Genomic DNA, 20,433 nt, shown 5'->3' on the forward strand with positions numbered 1-20,433 from the left:
TCCCACCAAGGGGTTAAGTTTTCAAGCCTATGTTTTTCTGTTAAGAATAACATTTTTTATAACCCTCAAAGTTTTAAGTTTCAGCCCTGACTTTAAAAATAAAGTGAATCCTCAGATGACTGGTTATAATTTAGAAGAAGGGGGGAAAAATCCCACCCACCTAGAAGAGTAAGTAAATCAGTATCATGCAGAGAAAAACTAAGGGCAGGTTTTACAAATGCCTTGAAGACATCTTGCTAGTGCACAGACTGTCAAGAGCCTGGAAGCCCGCAGGGTAATGAAATAGGCTGCCAGAGGGGAAACGAAGAGCAGGAAGATGTGTTCTGAGGTCTGGCTCATAGCCTTTGCTAGGGCTTTTATCTTGGGAGCGCATGTGGCTTTTCTTTCCCCCTCCCATTTTATGCAAGGCAAAGGGACCAGGTTCCCTCTTTCCTTCTTCTAGCTAAGCTCAGAGGATGCTATAGAAACATGGATACTAGAGTCAAAGACTGGCCCCAAAGTATTTTTAATACACGTTCAAGCATTATGTAAATAGACTAAAGGCTTGTCTCTGTCCGTCTGTGTATTTAATAATCTCCTTTTGTGGATTCTAATTCAACATGAGGCTAATGGAAAAGGCTGTCATACCCATTAACCAAGGGCATATGCAGCTCCAACACGCACCCCCACCCCCACAAACCTCTGCTTCTGCCGGCATTTCCTGCCAGAAATAGGTCTCAGCTGTGTGGTATTCGCCCAAACCCACAGTGCTCATGTGCAAACTTTCCTCCACAAAGCTCCTCGTGTTGGGCGGCCATCACCCGGCAGCCCGTTCATCTTCTTTTAGGTCTCATCCGGCAACATGTGGCCTCTGTGCTTTGTGTTTTAAGACAAATAAGAGTCTGGGTGAGGCTGAAATCATCTGAATAAGAAGCCTTGGTCTGCACAATGGCTGCTACCATTAGGATGAGGGAAGACTGGAGGACATCTTGGCGAGAATAAACACCTCTTTGACACGCCAATGACAAGCCAGGCTTGTGCGCCCAGACTGACTTAGGAGAATCACTAACCATCATTTAGTAAGTGAACCTCAGTTGCCCTGGCCTCCTATTAGAGTTGCCCACAAGAGAAGCAGCTGCATTGAGAATCAGGCCTGCAGGCTGGAGAGGCTGCTACAAGACTTGACTGGCTGATCTGCTCCGGGACTTCTCCATCTAGAGCATCATACACGTATCATCTGGGCTTTCCAGGTGGTTCAGTGGTAAAGAACCCTCCTGCCAATGCAGAAGACGCCAGAGACACGAGTTTGATCCCTGGCTTGGGAAGATTCCCAGAACAGGAAACGGCAACCCGCTCCAGTATTCTTGCTGGGAAATCCCATGTGCAGAGGAGCCTGGAGGACTATAATAGTTCATGGGGTTGCAAAGAGTCAGACGTGACTGAAGCAACTTAGCACACACGCACGCAAATAGATTAAAACAAGTACCCAAGACAAACAAGATCTCTTGAGCAGCCAATTGATGTAAGAGGGACACAGCTACATCACTTTCAAACTGAGCTAGGTTTGTTGTTGTCATTGTTTAGTCACTAGTCACGCCCAACTCTTTTGTGATCTCAGGGACTATAGCCCGCTTGAATTTGGTGTCTTATTCATCTCATCTCTTTAAGATATCCATAGTTCACAAACTCCTGGGCATGTCACAGTGAGTGTGTGATACTTACGAAGACCCAGGCCATCATCTCCCTTGGTCTTCTATCACTTCACCAGTGGTACTCAACGTGTATTCCCTAGAACAGCAGCTGCAGCTAGGAACTGCAAACCCTGGGAATTTGTTAGCAATGCAAATTCCCAGGCCCTACCCCAGATCTACTGAATCAAACTCTCTAGGAGGAGGACCCAGCAATCTGTGTTCTAAGGAGTCCTCCAGGTGATCCTAATGTACTGCAGTTTGAGAATCATGGTTCTATACCACTGCTGGCCAAAAGTCTTTGTCCTGTAGCAGTCACTGCTATTATTAGAAGTCCTGAGCCCAGCTGGATCACCCTACATTGTCTGTTATTCAAGGTTGATATATTAAAATCGTCTCAAACACCTGATAACATGTGACAGCTCAAATTTGCCTAACCTTTTTTTTTTTTTTAATTTTTTATGTAGACCATGTTCAAAGTCTTTATCCAGTTTGTTAAAATACTGCTTCTGTTTTTTATGTTTTGGTTTTTCTACCATGAAGCATATGGGATCTTAGCTGTACCCCCTGCATTGGAAGGCAAGGGTTTAACCACTGGATGGCCAGGGAAGTCCTGACTATCTTGTTAAAGATGCTTCTATGATAGTGGAATTTCCCACATCAAGGTGCTGTATTTTAAGCTTTACTGTCAATTTTGAGAAAGCCATCATCTACCTAGACATGAATTTTGAGTTATAATAATGTCAGTGGTTAAAAAGAGCTAATTTAATATCAACAGATATAGCAAATATGCACTTTTCCCAGTGATCCAAACATTTGGACACCAAACTCACAAAGCCCTGCTGAAAAGGCACCCTGCTTTTGTAACATCATGAAAGCTCTAATGGGGACTGGTAGTACTACTTCATAGCATCCTTGTGAAACCCAAATAAGTCCATGCATAAAGAAAGCACAGTGTAAAGTTCAAAGCTCTACCTATATCTGGAGGTCATGAGAGGTCAACCTGTGGACCAAAAGAAATTTTGTTTCACCCACAAATTTTTAAAAACTTTTTTAAGCCAGTTGATTTTGAAATGGGAGTTCTCCTATTTTAAAAAGGAAGATTTCTGGCTTCTCTTGAGAATCAGTGGATGTGACAACATAGGACCCACGTTCACACCTGGTATAAATTAACTGTACCTTTACTGAGAAGTGGTATCTTCTCTTCAGGTCCTCACAATTTCCCATTCAATCTGTGTCACTCATTTATGTTACATGCTGACTCCCAGGTCCTTCTGGGTTTGCAAATCCTGTTCACTGTAAACAGTCCTTTTCATTGTTATTATTAGTATCCTCCTGCACTGCAAAGGTGTCACTATATTCATGAAATTTCCCAGTGTGGCAATTCACCAGTTGAGGTGAAAAGAATTCATCTTTCACCCTTTGCATCCATTTTCTCCTCAAAAATGTATGAGTTATGATATGTTGATTCACATACTATAAAAAGAAAACTTTTGTTGAGTGATTTCTGTAAGCCTGCACTGAGTATTTCCCATGAAACCTGTCAAATAACCTTCAAAACAATTCTATGAGACTGGTATTGTCATTATCCCCACCTTATAGATGAGGAAATGGAGGGAAAGCAAGGTCACACAGATACTAATAGAAAGGCTGCCGGGATATGAGCCAAGGCTTTCGGAGGCCAGAATCCATGCTTGTTACTTGCCAGACTGCAAGGCACTCACAGCCTTGGGGACCACTGTGTCTGTGCATCAATGCCATTTGTTGTCTCAGTCAATATTTCAACATGAGGACCAACTCTTACTGCCGAGGAAGTTGATCAACATCCTCAAGAAGGATCAGTGATGAAATGTGGGTAGTTCAAAGGATCAACAGTGGGGGTCCCCAAAGCACTGGAAAACCCCAGAGAAATGTAGAAGGGCTATTACTGAGCCCTGGATTTCTTCTAAATATTGACAAATCGTAACCCACAAGCCCCCCTGCTTGGCTTTTTAAATGATGACTGGTCTATTTCACAGGGCACTTGCCAGAGCAACTGCTCTTTGTCCCAAGAAGCTAAAGCCTGAAATACTCAGAGGTACAAATAACTGGTCAGAGAGGTGTATGACCTTTGGGCATATTTGTGTAAGGCCTACCTTGGCACTCTCAGACCTGGCAACGACCCTGAACATGCCCTAAGTGGCACCTATCCACTGGGCAGTCCTGCAAACCCTTCCTCAGCACCACTGCCCTGAGCAAACCATATTTTAAACTTCAGCTTGAACTTTTAGAAGCAGGGTACCATTTGTGTGGAAGAAGATGAAGAAATGAATGGCTGGCATCTTCAATTCTCCCATCCTTTTAGCAGCTGCCTGCCAATGACAGAGGTTCACAGGGGACATGTACAGGGATGGTCTCGCCAAGAACCACAGTTTGTGTTACTATAAGTCTTGGATTTGAGTCTCTGGAACCTCTGAGGGACCCCTGACCTGAGAAGCTAGGCTGGACTGGATTACATGCGAACGGCAGCCAGGATTTCTACCCGAGCCAGGTAGGCCAACCCAAGTGGCCTGGATCAGAGCAGGCTGACTGACTTTCTGAGCCTTTGGTCCACATTCCAACTGCTCAGAGGCTCAGGCAAGAACGACATTGAGAGATGAAGCCAAGGAAATGCCTTGTCTCTTTGCAAGTACAGGGCAGAGCCAGACTAAGCCACCCACCTACATCCAGGCCTTCTCAGGACAGAACATGGGAGCAGGTGGAGGCCACAGGCCACTAACTGTATCCCCTGGGGGAGAGTTTTAAGAGGGAGAGGGGCCCAAAGTGAAATCCCCAAAGGGCAGATTCCACAGAGGCACATCCAGACCCACATACCCCAAAGCTCACCCCCTCTCCTCTGCCCCCCGCCCCCATTTGAAGGATCCTAGAGGCACCTCTCACCCATAGCAGAGCACCCCCCTGCCCAAAGCTAGACATGCCACCAATACTAGGAATCAGGAGTCAGGAGAGAGATACCACCCTTCCACTTGTCACTGTGAGCCCAGACACCTCTGAATACTCTACTGTAAAGTGCAGACAATGAGCCCTGCCTAGCACAGCTCAGAATTAAGGTAACACATGCAGGTTTTTGTAAATTGTAAAGTGCTACCCAAATGCCAAAGACTGTTTTTATTATTCCAGAGTTCGAGTTCTTAATAAGCGACCAAATACCCTAAAAAGACAGTGTAGGTTGGATTGGCATCTCGTGAGTGTGCCAAGTCGCTTCAGTCATGTCTGACTGTTTGTGACCCTATGGACTGTAGCTCGCCATATTCCTCTGTCCATGAGATTCTCCAGGCAAGGATACTGGAGTGGCTTGCCATGCCCTCCTCCAGGGCATCTTCCCGAACCCAGGATTGAACCTGAATCTCTTACGTCTCCTGCATTAGCAGGTGGGTTCTTGACCACTAGCGCCACCTCAGCACATATGGTCTGAGACCTCTCTGAGGGTTTTTGCTCAAGACAATCTCTGAAACATTCAGTTATCTTCACCTGAACCCAAGGAAGAGCCTCTTCTGGTGACGTGCAGACATAACAACATCCTCCCCGGAAAACTGGTTTGTACTGAGTTGCTGTGGGTTCTTCCCTGAGGGAACGGGTTACTCACTTGGTTAGAGCTTCCACCGGGTATTTCCATGCGCTGGAAGACTCTCAAAAGGATGTGGCCTCCTGGTTTGTCTCAGCCTTTCCCGATGCTACTGAATCAGTCTGCTTCTCCCTCATCCGCTCGCACAGGGGCTGCTGAAACCACCCACACAGTGAGCTCGTGGGAGGAGCTCAAGATGCTGCCACCATCTTGGGGGGTGCATTTCTGGGCAGTGGTCAATAAACAGGCTCCAGGGCCCTGCAATTTGGGTTCTGATCCTGGCTTCGACATTCTCTGTGTTGGGCTCTTTAAAACATGGATAATCTAGATGTTCCTCCCCCATCAGCTCATCAGGATTAAATGACATCATCTGTGTTAAAAATGCACTTGAGTCTCATTACTGAGTTAGTGCCTTTGGCTACTGACTTAACTTCACGTGGTTGGCTTTCCCTTTCTTCTACTAACTGTTCCAAATAAATGATAAACTAACAACAAACAAGTAAATAAATTCCTTCTGTTCATGGGGAAGTATTTGTGTTATTTTATATTTTATTATACCAAATCTCCAAGACCCGCTCAAACATCTCCCCGGGTAAGTTTTCTACAGCTCCTTGGTTTACCTGCTCCACCTGTGTGCTTATTTGCATAGGTACTCCTTCCCCTGGCTAGTAATTGTTTATGCTAAACCATTAACTTGAGGTTAAGGAAAGAACCATGACACACAGGGCCTTGCTGAATAGAAGATGGTCAATAAATGGCAATTGTATTATTATTCCCTGGAATGACAAGCCACATTCATCCTGCCTCAGAATTATTTTGCTTTCTCCTAAAATTACAGCTTTGGGAACATCCCTACTGATGGAATGAGAGCCTGGGAGTGGAGACACTTGTCAAGATTTGCTCCTCTTTTGGCAGGAAATAGGATGAGATTCATCATTTCTCATTGATTATTCTCTGGACTCAACTGGAAGATTCAATTAAAGCACTATAGTTTCTGAGTGTTTCATCCCCTGGAGGCAGCAGGGGGAATCCTGTCAATGATCATGTGACATAGGTCACAGGACATCGGTCCTTTTCAGAACTTGAGTGTGCAAAGAGTAAAGTCTTCCCTCTGATGGCTGAAACTTAGGGACACTGACTTTTTGACGTTGCCACTTTCTTCCGAAAGGCGACCCTTTATAAATAACCTGCTGGATGGCTGGATCCTCCAGTCATATCACTGCACCTGGGTCTGAGCAGCTGGTGGAACTGATGCTGGGCCAAGCCCTGGCCTTCAGTTGAGTAAAGGAGAGGATACAGAAGGCCGTTCAGACTCTTTCTGTTTCAGAGATGTTGCCTCTCACCCTCACAGGACGAGGCAGCAGGGTAGACAGGAATGGGGGGCTCTGGCTGAAGATCATCGGCTGGCCCCTGCATGCCAGGCCCTTCACCTGCACCATATCTAAACCTTACAGCCAGCCCCTGGAGCAGAACTCATGAGCCCTCTTTACAGATGAAGGGACCAAGGTGTAGATTGAAGAGTGTCTAAGAACCTACAGATGAGAATCTCCTCTTGGAGAGGAGCCAAGTTGGTGAAGAGATAGAGAGTCATGCTTTTCCTCCTTCACATCTCCAGAGAGACTCCAGGAGGACTAGGCTCTGGGAGCAGGCTTATGAGCTCCTTAGGGTCCCCTGAGAACCCTAGGAAGGTGGCAGACAGACTCAGGGTTTGCAAAATTTGGAGAGTATGCATTAGGTCAAAGCAGGGTACAGAATAGCCTCCACCCCCTCTCTCAATTCCACCCCCCCCCCACACACACACAGAGTTAATTTGCTGTTAGAAAATCTGCAGTAAGACACGTTCATTGAGGCAGAATCATTCATGAGAATCATTAACAGTTTCCCAAGTACAGGACAAACTCAATTCCACAACTGCATGGGCGTAAGAATCCCAGAAGACTGGCTAGATCCTTCTCAAAAATCCATTTAGCCTCTGCTGGGAATGACCCAGCCTCACGTGGAAAAGGGTGGCCCAAGTGTGAGCTGCTACTGGCTCCCTGTTCGGAAAGCGAGCCCTTTCATGAGGCCCAGCTGTTCCTCAGGCATCCAGACAAGCTGGTCATGCAAAGGCAGAAAATGTGACAACTGTTGGAAACCTTCAGCGGCCACTGATGGGAGCAATGGAATGCTCTCTGGAGCAGCCACTACACGGACAGTTAAAGCAGCCTATTATTCAGTTTATATAAAACATCCACCAGCTACATGGCACCGAGAACTGAATATCTCCATTCTTACCCAGTTCATGACATACTGGCCACACTGCCTGGCCACAAACTCTAGAAAACAACTTCACTAACCATCAAAATACACACGCTCAGAGGGAAAGGAAAAAAAGATGGGGCGGGAGGGGGGGAAGCGTTCCTGAGTTCTGATCACCAAGTTCAAAGATTGCCCAACAGACAAAAAAAGCCATAGCAGTCAACAATGCCAACAAACATCTTTCTCGCTTCAGCTGTGAAGTCTCCAAGACATTTAAGATTAGAAGACTTTGATAAAGAGGGTCTCAGAGCCACAGAGACCACATCAAATGCATCTTTAAAAAGAAAAAGAAGAGCCTGTGTGCATTTCCCAGTGAAGAATCCGTCCAAAGGATTTTGAAAACATTTTAATATACTTTGCTTCCAAAACATTACATGCTGTTTCTCCAACAAATTCATGTGTGTTTCCAGGGAACTCCTGGACCAAAAAAAAAAATTTTTTTTTTTTACTTAGGTAGAAGAATGTCTGGAGATTCTTTTATGCCAATGTGTCAACAGAACTTCTCTTTTAATTGCTATTATTTCATAGAGCAGCAGTAGTCATTCCTTGATCTACTAAAGAAATATATAATCCAGCTGTGGTGGCTCTAGTAAAAATACCACATCTGTGGATCATTGGCAACACTGGGGCAGGACCACTCAAATTTAGGCAGCCTTGGAGAGCTCTCTTTTAAACTCAAGATGCACATGGGTACACTTTTCTGAGAGTGCGCAGAAACTTTGCTCAAACTGGTTGTTCCTTTGTATGCTGAAAATAGGTTGAGGAACCACACATAAGAAGGCGGCTCTCTCAGAATATTATTCCAAGGACCCAGTTGTTCCAAGAAGTCCCCAGACCTTCCTCTCACCCAAGGTGGTGGCTTTGTGCCAGTGCCCTTGTCAATTTCAAACAGAACAGGGAAAATGAATACTCTCGGTTTCAGGGAGGAGGTTCTACCGCGTGGCTGGCAGCGGAGTGGACTGCTGGTTTTTCACTTAGCAGACCAACAGCTTCCGCAAAAAGCGTGGAAGTCACGGTTTTTGGTGACCGTTCCCGCCTTCTCCAGCATCTGAAGTCAAAGTATTAGTGAGCACTGGGTGGTAACATTCTAGGAATTGTCCCCCCTCCCACCCCATGTTTCTCTTTGGTCTTTCCCCAAAGCCCAGTAGCAAGCATCTTATTTCTAAGCCAATCTTCCACATTCAAATCCCCAGCCCAAAGCGCGCCCTGGGGCTTTCCATCTACAGACTATAAAATAAAACGCAGTAGCTGAGCCTTGACAGACTTTTATCCCCCAAAACACATGTCCCGTGGCTACTGTGCTGGAATGTCGACGGCCCCGCAGGACGGGGGGTCCCTTCCCATCCCGGACAATAGAGCAAGAAAATAAAATGAAAGTGGACTTACTGCTATGGCTTGCAGCCTTTCCTTGTGCAATTCCGCCTCTGCCATCCTGGAGAAGGGCACACAGCGAGGGAAAGAAGAAAGAAAAACAAAACACACGCTGTAGTCACCCCAGGAAATTGATGGGCACCCTGGGGTGGGGAGCTTTGCTAGAACCCCAGGGAAAGCCTACGGGCGGCCGGGGATCTGCTCCGGGGGTGGCGGGCAGAGCTGTGCGCGCCGCTGGCTCGCCCCGCTCAGCGTCTGGCCCCCGCCCGGCCCGCCGCCTGGCTGCGCCCCAGCGCTGCCGCTCCCTGCATCTCCCGGCCGCCGGCCGCGCCAGTCGGGGACGTGGGCCGCGGGCTGCCGCCGGGAGGGCGCGCTCGTCCCGCGCTGGTTCTCCGCCCTGACGTCTCCGCGCCTCGCTCCGCCCCTGGGGTGTGGGGGGCCCTCGGCCACGGCCCCCGGGCGGCTCTAGGCGGGCGGGAGCCACCGGGCTGTAGCCGCAGGGAGTGGGGGCTCCCCCGGGAGCGGCCAGGCACCGCGCGTGCGGGTGGGCACCCGGGGCGCAGGGGAGCCGCTAGGGCGCAGGGTTGGTGCGCCCAGGTGGACACGTGCTCACTGGGGACCTGCAGACGCCAGCCCCAAAGCCTCAGGTAGAAAGCCGGGCCCTAGCACGTCCTGCCTTCTGGCTTGTGCCAAGAGCCTGAACTCGACAAGGGGGACATTTCCCACTGGGAAGGGCTGCCTCGCCCACATGCCTCAGATGGCAGGATCCTCAGCGGTCAAGTTGGCCAAGGACAGCGTACAGCTGAACACAGGCCATCCCTCTGTGGGGTCAGACGTGGGTTGGAAAGACAACCACGAGTTTGTACGTGCAGATTTTGTAGTTACAGGTGCTCCACTGGCCAGGTTTGACCATTTAATAGCTGTAAAGCCTTGGGCAAGTCACTTAACCACTCTGAACCTCAGTTTCCTCATCTGAAAAGGGAAGTGCTAAATGAGATAAAGTATATAAAGGTGCTTTGTAAAGGGCAATCTGTTCTTAATATTATCCTGCAATGTTCTGGGCTGAAACACCGAGAATTGTTACTTCTATACTCAGTCTCTGAAAGGAAAAGTAGGATCTGGTCACTACAATATTTTACCTCTTCTTTACTAAAACGGGAGACCTGGGTTAGACCCCTGGATTGGGAAGATCTCCTGGAGAAGGGAATGGCTACCCACTCCAGTATTCTGGCCTGGAGAATTCCGTGGACAGTATAGTCTACTGGGTCCCAAAGACTCGGACATAGCTGAGTCACTTTCATTTTCAGTTTACTAAAACAGGAGACAGTACTAAAGTGCATCCTTTATGCCAGGTCCTGGGCTGGATACAAGAGATGGAGAAGATCCAGTCTAAACAGAAATAAAAGGTAAAAACAAACAAAATACCTCTTACCATCCAGGAGGAGGCCGCTAGAATTTCCAACATTCATAAGCAAACTCTCTTCCATAAAATGAAATAAACATGAGGGGGGAAGGATGGGGGAGAAACCAATGTGACCTACTCAGGTGCTGGATCCGATAATGCAAGACTTAAGGCATTTTTAAAGGTATGCACATCAAATTTCTCTAAATTACCTCTATCCTGGGAAAATTCTTACAATTTCTACTAAATCAACTTTTCAACGTTCAGGGAGGTTTCACCTGTCACTTGAAGAGCAATTACTACTCTGCCCAAAGACTGAAACAGTTTAACTGATTGATTGATTTCCCTTTCTTTTCAAAACAGGCATCGGTGGAGCTGTTTGGGTCATAAATCCAAGCCAACACCAGATTTGACATCCCTCTCCAGTATATCCAGAACTTCTTTCTGGCTAAGACCCATCACTTTCTTCAAACGCTGCATTTTCTCTTTACTTCCAGCGCCAGCCCCGGAGGACAAGTCTTTTGAGGATGTTTTCTCACAGATAAACAAAGCTGTTATTACTTCAGCAGAGTGACTGTGTACCCAGCTAGGGCAGAGAATAACAAGATGAGCGAAGTGAGACCAGAGAGGGAGAAGGACTCAGTCAGAGTCATGGAGCTGGGATTTCAGCTCAGATCAGGCCCTCCAGAGACCGCATTCATAACCACCAGGCACCAGGCTCAGCCAGTCATATGAAGCGAAGGCAAGCCTCAGTGGTGAATAAGTGGTCCCTTCCCCTCCGGTGATACAGATATTAAAAAGGAATTAGAAGAACACAATGATGTGATGGACCTAATGTCACTGAACCGTGCTCTTAAATGATCAGTTTTATGTTATGTATATTTTACTATGATACATTTTTAAAAGGCATGATGGAAGGTGAGATGCCTAAGCAAAGGGCTTAGGCACCTTTGGAAGTGACCAGTTTGAAAGCTTTGCATCTCAAGATAGAAGAATCAGGATTGGGAACATACATCTGGCTATCATCTACGTTGTGGTTCTAGCTAAAGAAATGTGAATGGCCAGAGTGAGAAAACAGAACAAACAACAAGAAGAGAAAGCCCAGCAAAGGAGGCTGAGGAAGTGTCATCTGAGGATGAGAAGGAAAAAAATCAAGATGGATGTTTCTATGAAAAATCACAATGGGAAAAAAAGGCTTTTCAACAGGGTCAGATGGTTTGGGGAGGTTTTAAAAAAAAAAAATCATGCAGACTAAGAAGAGCCTTGGGCAGCCAGGAAGCCATGGGTGACATGGAAAGAGCTGTGTGTGTACAGGGTGAGCCTGTAAGCAGTGACAGAGAGCTGAGAATGAATGAGAGGTGGGAAAGGCACATCCTTGAGTACAAAATACTCCTTTGAGGTCTTTGGATATGGAAGATGACGGTGTTGGGGAGAACTGGAGGCGGTCTATGGGAAGCAAAGGCAAGTTAGAGGGTTGTTAGATGAGGTGAGACTTGAATGTTTCAGAGTCAAAGGGAATTAGGTATCAGGGAAGTGAGACCAAAGACACAGTCAAAAGGGAAGATAAGTGTTAGGTCTCAGATTAAAGCAGAGGGCATTCAGACAAGCCCTGGTGGCCAGGTTAGCCTTGGAAAGAAGGGAAAATGAAAGCGGACAAAAGATGGAATGAGTAAAGGTGAAGACATTTTAGTTGAAGGAGAGAGAAGTTGAGTGAGCATATATCAGAAGCCTAGTTTTCTCAGCTGATGAAATGCCTTTGGTTGAGATAGATGGGACTGTGGGACTTCAGAAAAATAGAAATGGTTTGTAAAGATACTGTGGGATATGGGGAAAACTAAGACATGATTCTTAATCAGAAATATGCATCAGAATCTCCTGGGTCACATTTCTCTGGATACATGCATAGAATTAAATATCTATGGGGTGAGGTAGGGGTTAGGGATGAACCATTGTACTAACTGGGTTTACTAGGAATAGATAGAAGACTCTTTGATCAATTGTGTTTACTTCCTCCATGGCTTTCAACTGCCTGGGACGATGATATGCAGTGGTCGTGTTCACTAAGCGTTGAGGACTGTCAAAGCAGCTATGGCAAAAAGTCAAAGGAGAGAAGAAATTCAAAATGTCCAACCCTGGGGATATGTCCAGGTGGAAATGTAGCAGACTCTTGCATATTTTTTGGCTGCCCAATTTGTGAAGCCCTTTTCATCTTTGGGGGAATTCCCATATCATAAGCCATAGACAGAGTCAGAGCCAATTCCCAGCATAGAAGCTGGGAAATGCCAGGCTCTTGCTTCCCAGGTCCCTGGAAGTTACGACACGGCATGCAATCCAGGCTGTGAGATACGTTCACTGGCCAAGGACCTTGAAGACACAGCATTAGAGAATTCTCTCAGGCTTTTGCTCATCTTTGGTTCTGCCCATTGCTCAAGCCTCTTCTCATCCTCCCAGCTATTCTTCGAACTACGTGATAAATACACTTTCAATTCATGCCTTCTCTGCTCCTAGCAACGCAAATCAGTTTCTGTTGCTTGTGACTAAGAGCCCTAAGTGAAACAGGAAGGCATGTGAAGAGTATAGGGAAAACATTTTCTCCTCTCCCAACACTCCTCCCTTCAAATCTCTAAATTTTAGCATTTTTAAATCATCAAAACCATTACCAACACAGACATTTATAACCCAAGTTGTACCATTTCTTTCATAAACTTTTATTGTGTAGTCATTCTATACTAGACATGAGGCAATGGCTTGGTATTACAAAGAATTCCTCGTCTAGTGCTAATATGGGTGACTTTTTGCCCTCCACACATTTGAAATCTCAAAAGATCTATTACAATGGGTGCCTAATGTGTGTAACAAATCACTAGTTCTTGCTGGGACATTAAACCACATTGCATAAGCACTGCCTGTATTGTTTAATGGTTTTTCTGATAGATGCTGTATTGCAAAGCATTGTATGGAGAGAATACAGAATGCTCGATTTGCAAAATAGATGCTTTGGTAATAAAAATTGCAGAATCTATTTTAGGGCATGAGTCCTTTGGGAACCACAGATGATCACAGCCTATTCTCTGTGGGGAAAACAGGAGTTCTGAAAACCAAGAGGGAAATGACTCGCCAAGACCCACTGAGTAAGTTAAAGTTTTGCTGAACAGAAGCTAAGAGTGTGAAATTTCAGAGTAGCCTGAAGCTTTCCTTTGACAAAAGTAATTTTCAAAGGAATGCCAGGTGGTCCAAAATGCTTGTATTTGTATCAGCTCTCCTTTGCCTAAGATCTGTTCCAATACATGGTCATTCAAAACATATGGCTACACAGAATCAAAAGGAGGGGAATGGTGCTGAGAGCCCTTTTGGCTCCTGTGGTTGTGAACAATTTGGGGAAGTTGATGGGATTTTACGTATGTGATGTTTTTCTCAATGGGATTCAAATGACAGATCCATAGAGAGAGTCCCCATGGTGCAAGAAAGAGAAAGAAGTTAGAAAACAGAGTGTCAGTGTGGGAAATAGACTAGGCTGGATGTCACTTAAAGTATAGACTGTCGAAGTTCTCTACATAGAAGAATCAAAATGAGCAACTGGAAATCCATCTAGAAACGAACAGTAGAACTTCCATTTGATGGCTTTCTTTTCTCTTGGCTAGCCTTGGCAACTGTTGTTGTTCAGTCGCTAAGTCATGTCCAGCTCTTTGTGACCCCATGAACAGCAGCATGAGCCTTGGCAATGTCAGCTGATCAACGCTGTGAATTTCTGGAAGAAACCAGGGGATATAAGGAGAGCACAGAGGAACAAGATCTGGATGGTTAGGGGTCATCCCACCTTCACCTTGCTGGGACATTCAGATGTTGATAGACATTTTGAAAAGTGGGATTAGGAGGTGGGTATGACAGAGAAAAGGCATGAGCTGTAAAGACAAGTTAGAATACTGGTACTTGGACTGACCAGTGGCACAAATTGAATTCCCTTAGCTCAATATCCTCATCTCTAGTGGAGGTTAGAAGATAACTCTAACCTCATAGGGACATTGCAGGGAATCAAGATAGATTGAAAATTCACGAGACTGACCGCAGTTGGCGCTCCAGTGATGGCAGGTCCTAATTATTCAACCCAATTGCCACTTCATTAACGCTGTCACAGACCAAATCAAGTAAGTGACTTGGTTGTATCTACCCTTTTATGTTAGCTTGGTTTGTTTTTGTTTTTACAATGTAGGCTTTTCTTTTAAGAAAAAGGGTGAACTCTCAATAGTCTCTAAGTCCCCCACATGAATAAGTACTTCTCTTTCATCTTTTAAGAGGAAGGATTCTGCTCTGTGTCATTTATTGCCTAGAAATTTCATTACCACACTCTCCCTTTAACGATTCATAGACACCTACAGCCTTATCTTTTGGAGTGAGTCAACTTAATAATTATAAATAAGAAGGAATGACAAAGGAATACTTAAGAGGACATGGATTAAGTCCAAGGAAAAGATGGAAAGAAAAGCTTAAGTGTTTAGGAAGTGGAGTGTTTAGGAAGAGAGCTACATGCCCACATATTAAAGGTGCTCCTTGGTGGAAGTAACTCAAGGTTTGGGAGTAAATTAGCTACAAAGTGGAAAACTCTTTGGGAAGGCCCATCTGGCTGTCTGATGCCAGTGGACACAATCAGGTCATAGGCTTCTCAGACAGCTTAGGGGCCAGTCTAGATTGCCTTAGAACAATGACCACGAAGTGCCCTGTCAGCTTTGAATCCTGTTTTGCAGTGTGGCCATCGACGCTTTCATTGTTAACCGTGATGTGATCACACCATACGCATCCTGCAAGTCAGCACTGCTGACAAGAGAGAGATTTTCTAGGGGGCTGTCTGTGCAGAGACAGCGACCTATCAGGTCAATCTTGTGTGCCCTCCTGTCTGGGGAATGAATAATGAAATTGGGAAAGCCTAGCTCCAGCTCCGATCATCTATGTATGCTGAGCCCCTCTGATGCCCTTTGGAATGTCCAGCGATTCAATCCTGCATGCCCCTCTGTGCCCCACCCTCCATACACTAGCAAAATGGATCCAACTTGGGTTTGGCCCCTTAGAGCTGTTCTCATCGAGAGGTAATAGCCAGAAAGTCTCAAAAATTGCCTCTTACTGAGGGTATGGAGAAAGGGAACTCTCCTACACTGTAAGTGGGAATGTAAATTTGTATAGACACTATGGAAAATAGTATGGAGGTTCCTTAAAAAAAAAACTAAAATTAGAGTTACTATTCGATCCAGTAATCCCACTCCTGGACAGATATCTGGAGAAACTGCTAATTTGAAAAGACACATGCCCTCCTCAATGTTCACAGCAGCATTATTCACAATAGCCAAGACATGGAAACAACCTAAAATATACATTGACAGATGAATGGATAAAGATGTGACGTGTATACACACACACAGATACACACAGACACATACATATGCATACAGCAGAATATTGTTGTTGTTGTTTAGTTGCTAAGTCATGTCTGACTCTTTTGTGACCCCATGGACTGTAGCCCACCAGGTGCCTCTGTCCATGGGATTTCCCAGGCAAGATTACTGGAGTGGGTTGCCATTTCCTTCTCCAGGAGATCATCCCAATCCAGAGATTGAACCCACATCTCCTGCATTGGAAGGCAGATTCTTTGCCCCTGAGCCACCTGGGAAGCCCACGATAGAATATTACTCAGCCATAAAAAAGAATGAAATAATGTCATTTGCAGCAACATAGACGGACCTAGAGATTATCATACTAAGTGAAGTAAGTCAGACAGAGGAAGAAAAATATCAAATATCATATGATATCACTAATATGTGGAATCAAAAAAATGATAGAAATGAATATATTTATGAAACAGAAACAGACTCACATAGAAAAAATTTATAATTACCAAAGGGGAAAAGAGGGGGGATACATTAGGAGTTTGGGATTAGCAGATACAAACTACTATATATAAAGTAGATTAAAAACAAAGTCCTACTGTGTAGGACCTTATACAGGAAACTATAAGATATTCAGTATCATTCAATAACCTGTAATATAAAATAATATGAAAAAGTATATATATATATACATACATATACACATGCATACATATAACTGAATCACTCCAGAAATTAACACAACGTTGTAAATCAACTATACTTCAACAACAACAAAAATTGCTCCTTACCCAATGTAACCCTTCCAGCTGGGGCATCATGGACAGACAGCCTTTCCTCAAAACAGCTCAAGATAGAATGGGAAGAGCACCAGACAAAATCTCAACACTAGGTCCTAATCCTAACTCTGCCATTTACTGTGTGACCTCAGAAAAGTCACTTAACTGCTCTGAGCTGAAGTTTTCTATCTGTACACTGGGGAAGAGACAGCTAACTACCACACAAGGTTCTTGTAGGGATGAAAGGAACTCATGAGTGAGAACATGCCTTAAGGACTATAAATGCTCTCAGGGAGGCAAAGACAACAGTGAAAGAGATGCCTTAGAAGTCAGGAACTCAGAGAGGTAAGGACTGGTCAGTGGGGTGGCAGCAGGGGTTGGTGGGGTGAGGTGATGTCTTTAAGACTGCAATATTCTCTAGCAGCCACAGGCTTGGCCCAACCAGAGAAAAGACTCAGCTAATACATAAGACAAAAGAAGCTTCCAGGTGTCTGATGAGTTTCTAAGACCATCAAATCAGTAAATGAAAATGTCCAGTGCAACCCAAGGCTCTCTTTGACTCCTTAATGTCCCTCAATCACTCAAGTGATTTCTGCTTTATCCAGTCAAATGGTTCACATCCTGATCTACATATTTAATTAGCTTTGCAAAATGCAGAGAATACGATGCAGGGTCTGAGCATGTGATGGAAGCAGCAGAAAGAAGGAACCAGAAATCCTTGAATCTTTTCTGCCATCTGTGTGTGTCAAACTTAGATTGGAAAGGTACCTGGTCCGTGTTTACATGACTGTGCCCTCCTTTCTCATTCATTCAGAGCTAAATTTATCCCACGAGAGGGAACGGCATACTTGGGGAGGTGGGGGTGGAAAAAGAGTTGACGCAGAGGCGTCTGCTTGACTGGGAGCCAGGCGCTCTGGGGGTGGGGGGAGCCCCTGAGGGAGGCTCCGAGGAAGGAGCCTGTGCTGACTCGACAAAGGAACGTGTGTTATGTTCTGCTGAGGAGGGAGTGAGCACGAACAAGACTACAGGTCCTGCGTTAGAGAAAGCAGTTCCCTGAGCTGCCCTGAGCCCTTGGGTCTGGCTCAGTCCTTCGGGAAATGGACACTCAGCCACTCTCCAGGCTTCTCCCCAGTGAGAGCAGTGTCTGTCCCCTGGGGAAAAGCAGCTGGCAGAGCCACGTCTAAGGCACAGCTGAGCCTGCCTTCTCTGCTGATGTCACTCCCGTTGTTTTGTCTCCGGGGACAGCTTTCTTGGGCTGGGCGTGGAGGACAGAGGGGTTGCTGCCTTCTAGGGTCTGAGCTGGATTCAGTGCTCTGCACCCACATTTGGATGTCAGACTGCGGATGCCCGTGCTACGACCCCGGTGTCTCCTGTCGGTCCTTAATGATTTCGCCCCTTCCCACTCAGTTCCTCTCTTTCCTCCTCTAGTTCCTCACTTTCACGCTTCCCTAAGTCAAGCCCTAGTGACTCCATCTTTTGCCAGTGGACAAGCCACGGAGATTGAGATGGCATTTCCCGTGGCTGGAGAGCTCTCTGCTAGAATGGAAGATCTCCCTCTGTAGATTGGCAGTCGTTTCCAGCCGGAGCCCGGTCCCCTTTTGGCATGGAACTCCTCTTTGCTGGGATGGGGCAGGGGAGGCTCCTAGGGTTCGGGATGGTTCTCCTTTGTTTCCGGCTCAGAAGTCACCGTCCATCTTTGTCAGAGCTTTATGCTGTTTTTAGCCTCCAGTCCCCCTACTCCTCCCCAGAGAACTTGACACCTTCTTCATCTGTTTGTCCCATTCCAAATTTGGTGCTTTCTCATACCATGAGCTATGCCTGGAATGCAGACTCCCCCTCCCTTTTCTAACTTCCCAAGTCCCCTCTTGTTAACTCGACTGTGTTCCAGAAATCCCACCCCCTCAGGGTACGCATGGTGGTCCCTCTGGGAAGGAAAAGTGGTTATCCCTCCCAATTCCTAACATACTGTGTGACTAACAAATTATTTACTTGACTTGTCCCTCTCTCGGTTAACTCTAAAAATGATAAAATCAGAGTCCTGAAGGAGATCTTGGATTCATCAGCATCGTACAAGCTACTATGATGGTTGGTGGCATGTAACAAAACTACTAGGTTGGCAGGAAGCATGGATCGGACCAACTGGACCTTACATCTCAATTCTACCACTTCATGACCTTGAGAAATGGATTTGACTTCTCTGAGCTTAAGTTACTCTTACTCTGTCTGTAAAATGGGAAAGATATTAGTATCCATCTTACAAGATTATCATAAAATCAAGTGATTATAATCCAGTGATATCACGTGAACACATGCTAAGTTGCTTCAGTCATGTCCGACTCTTTGTGACCCCATGGACTATATAGCCCACCAGGCTCCTCTGTCCATGGGATTCTCCTGGCAAGAATACTGGAGTGGGTAGCCATGCCCTCCTCCTGGGCATCTTCCTGACCCAGGGATCAAACCTGCATCTCCTGCAGCTCCTGCATTGCAAGTAGATAATCTTACCGCTGAGCCACCTGGAAAGCCCACGTGATGTTATGTATTCATCATGTAATGTACCTCCTGACATATTGAAGGTGGTCATGAATACTGTTTCAAAATCATGAACCTAATCTTATTTATTCATCCATCTGTGTCACTCTGGATGTGTTTTTACCTAGATATGCTTGTATTCAACCAAAGATTCCGAGTCATTTGTTCAGCCCATCACCGGGTGCTATGAACTGCATGTTCATGCCCAAGCTCCCAAATTCAAATGTTGGAACCCACATCTCCAATGTGATGGAGACGCAGCCTTTGGGAGATAATTAGGTCATGAGAATGGAGCCCTCATGATGGGATTAAAGAAGAGAGAGTAGAGAGCTTGCTTTTCTCTCTCGTCCCACCATGTGAGGACACAGCAAGCAGATGGCCATCTGCAAATCAGGAAGAGGGCCCTCACTAGGAACCAAATATCTCAGTACCCTGATCTTGGACTTTTCAGCCTCCAGAACTGGAAGAAATAACATTTGTTGTTTAAGCCACCAATCTGTATAATTTTTCACAGCCGCTGAAGCTAATACCCCAGGTACGGCCGATTCAGCCCTCAGTCTAGACCAGCACCGACTCATGAAAGCTCAGGACCCTTGCTTCCTGCCTCTAGAGTTGGCTCTCCAAGGTCTTCTGATGCTGTTCCAAACAAAATGTTTTGGAACATTTTGGCTTTGCCAGATTCTGCACCTATCATGAGGGATTGAAGGAGACAAAAGTGCAATGTGTCCTAGGGGGTGATTTATGCTACCATCTGCAACAGTGATTCTAAGCTTCTCAGGAGGGCAGATCAGAGAGTCCTTTTGAGGATCTGGTGTGAACTATGGACTTAAAGGCAATGAACATGCCTACAACATTTTTTATATAATCTCTGAGCTTTCAGGAACCACCTTAAATTCTTCCATGGACACTCTTAGAAGATCCATGGACCTCTGGTTTAAAAAAAAAAAAAAGAATCATCTCTGGAACCTAGAATATTGGAGGGAGGCAAGAAAGAGATGAGAGAGAGTGGCTTTATGAGGCAGGAAGCTCAACCTGGTTATTAATGCAAGAGACTTGAAGTCGGGGTCCCTCCTGCTCAGCCCGGGCACCACCACCTCTCCCCTCCCCCAATCTCCCCAGCGGCTGTGCAGACTGCCCGTTCTCCACACTGAGAGCTGCCCTGCCTTAATTCCCCGCCACAGTTTCTGGCAGAAAAGGCACAGGCACCAATGAGGCCCCTCCGTGGGCATGAGCTACCTCTACAATGTTTCTCCCACCCCAAGGCTTCCTCTGACCAATACATAGCCAGCCTTCAGTCCTTCTAAAGTGGTCACATAATATGAGGAGCCAAGTCATTGGAAAAAACCCTGATGCTGGGAAAGACTGAAGGCAAGAGGAGAAGGGGGCAACAGAGGACGAGATGGTT

General features: G+C 45.8%; 1 protein-coding gene across 4 annotated transcripts in view; it reads right to left on the minus strand.

The window, feature by feature from the left end:
* Positions 1 to 20,433, minus strand: part of PALM2AKAP2 (PALM2 and AKAP2 fusion) — a 497,146-nt gene that overhangs the window by 355,024 nt on the left and 121,689 nt on the right. For 3 of the 4 annotated variants that reach the window (XM_061163447.1, XM_061163445.1, XM_061163448.1), the window contains exon 2: positions 8,956 to 9,001. In XM_061163447.1, coding sequence (XP_061019430.1) covers positions 8,956 to 9,001 — 46 coding nt within the window. Of the gene's footprint in view, positions 1 to 5,292; positions 5,408 to 8,955; positions 9,002 to 20,433 lie in introns of those variants that run through there. The other variant, XM_061163446.1, reaches the window with a different exon arrangement.

Source organism: Dama dama, chromosome 16, assembly GCF_033118175.1.
Source record: "Dama dama isolate Ldn47 chromosome 16, ASM3311817v1, whole genome shotgun sequence".
NCBI lineage: Eukaryota > Metazoa > Chordata > Mammalia > Artiodactyla > Cervidae > Dama > Dama dama.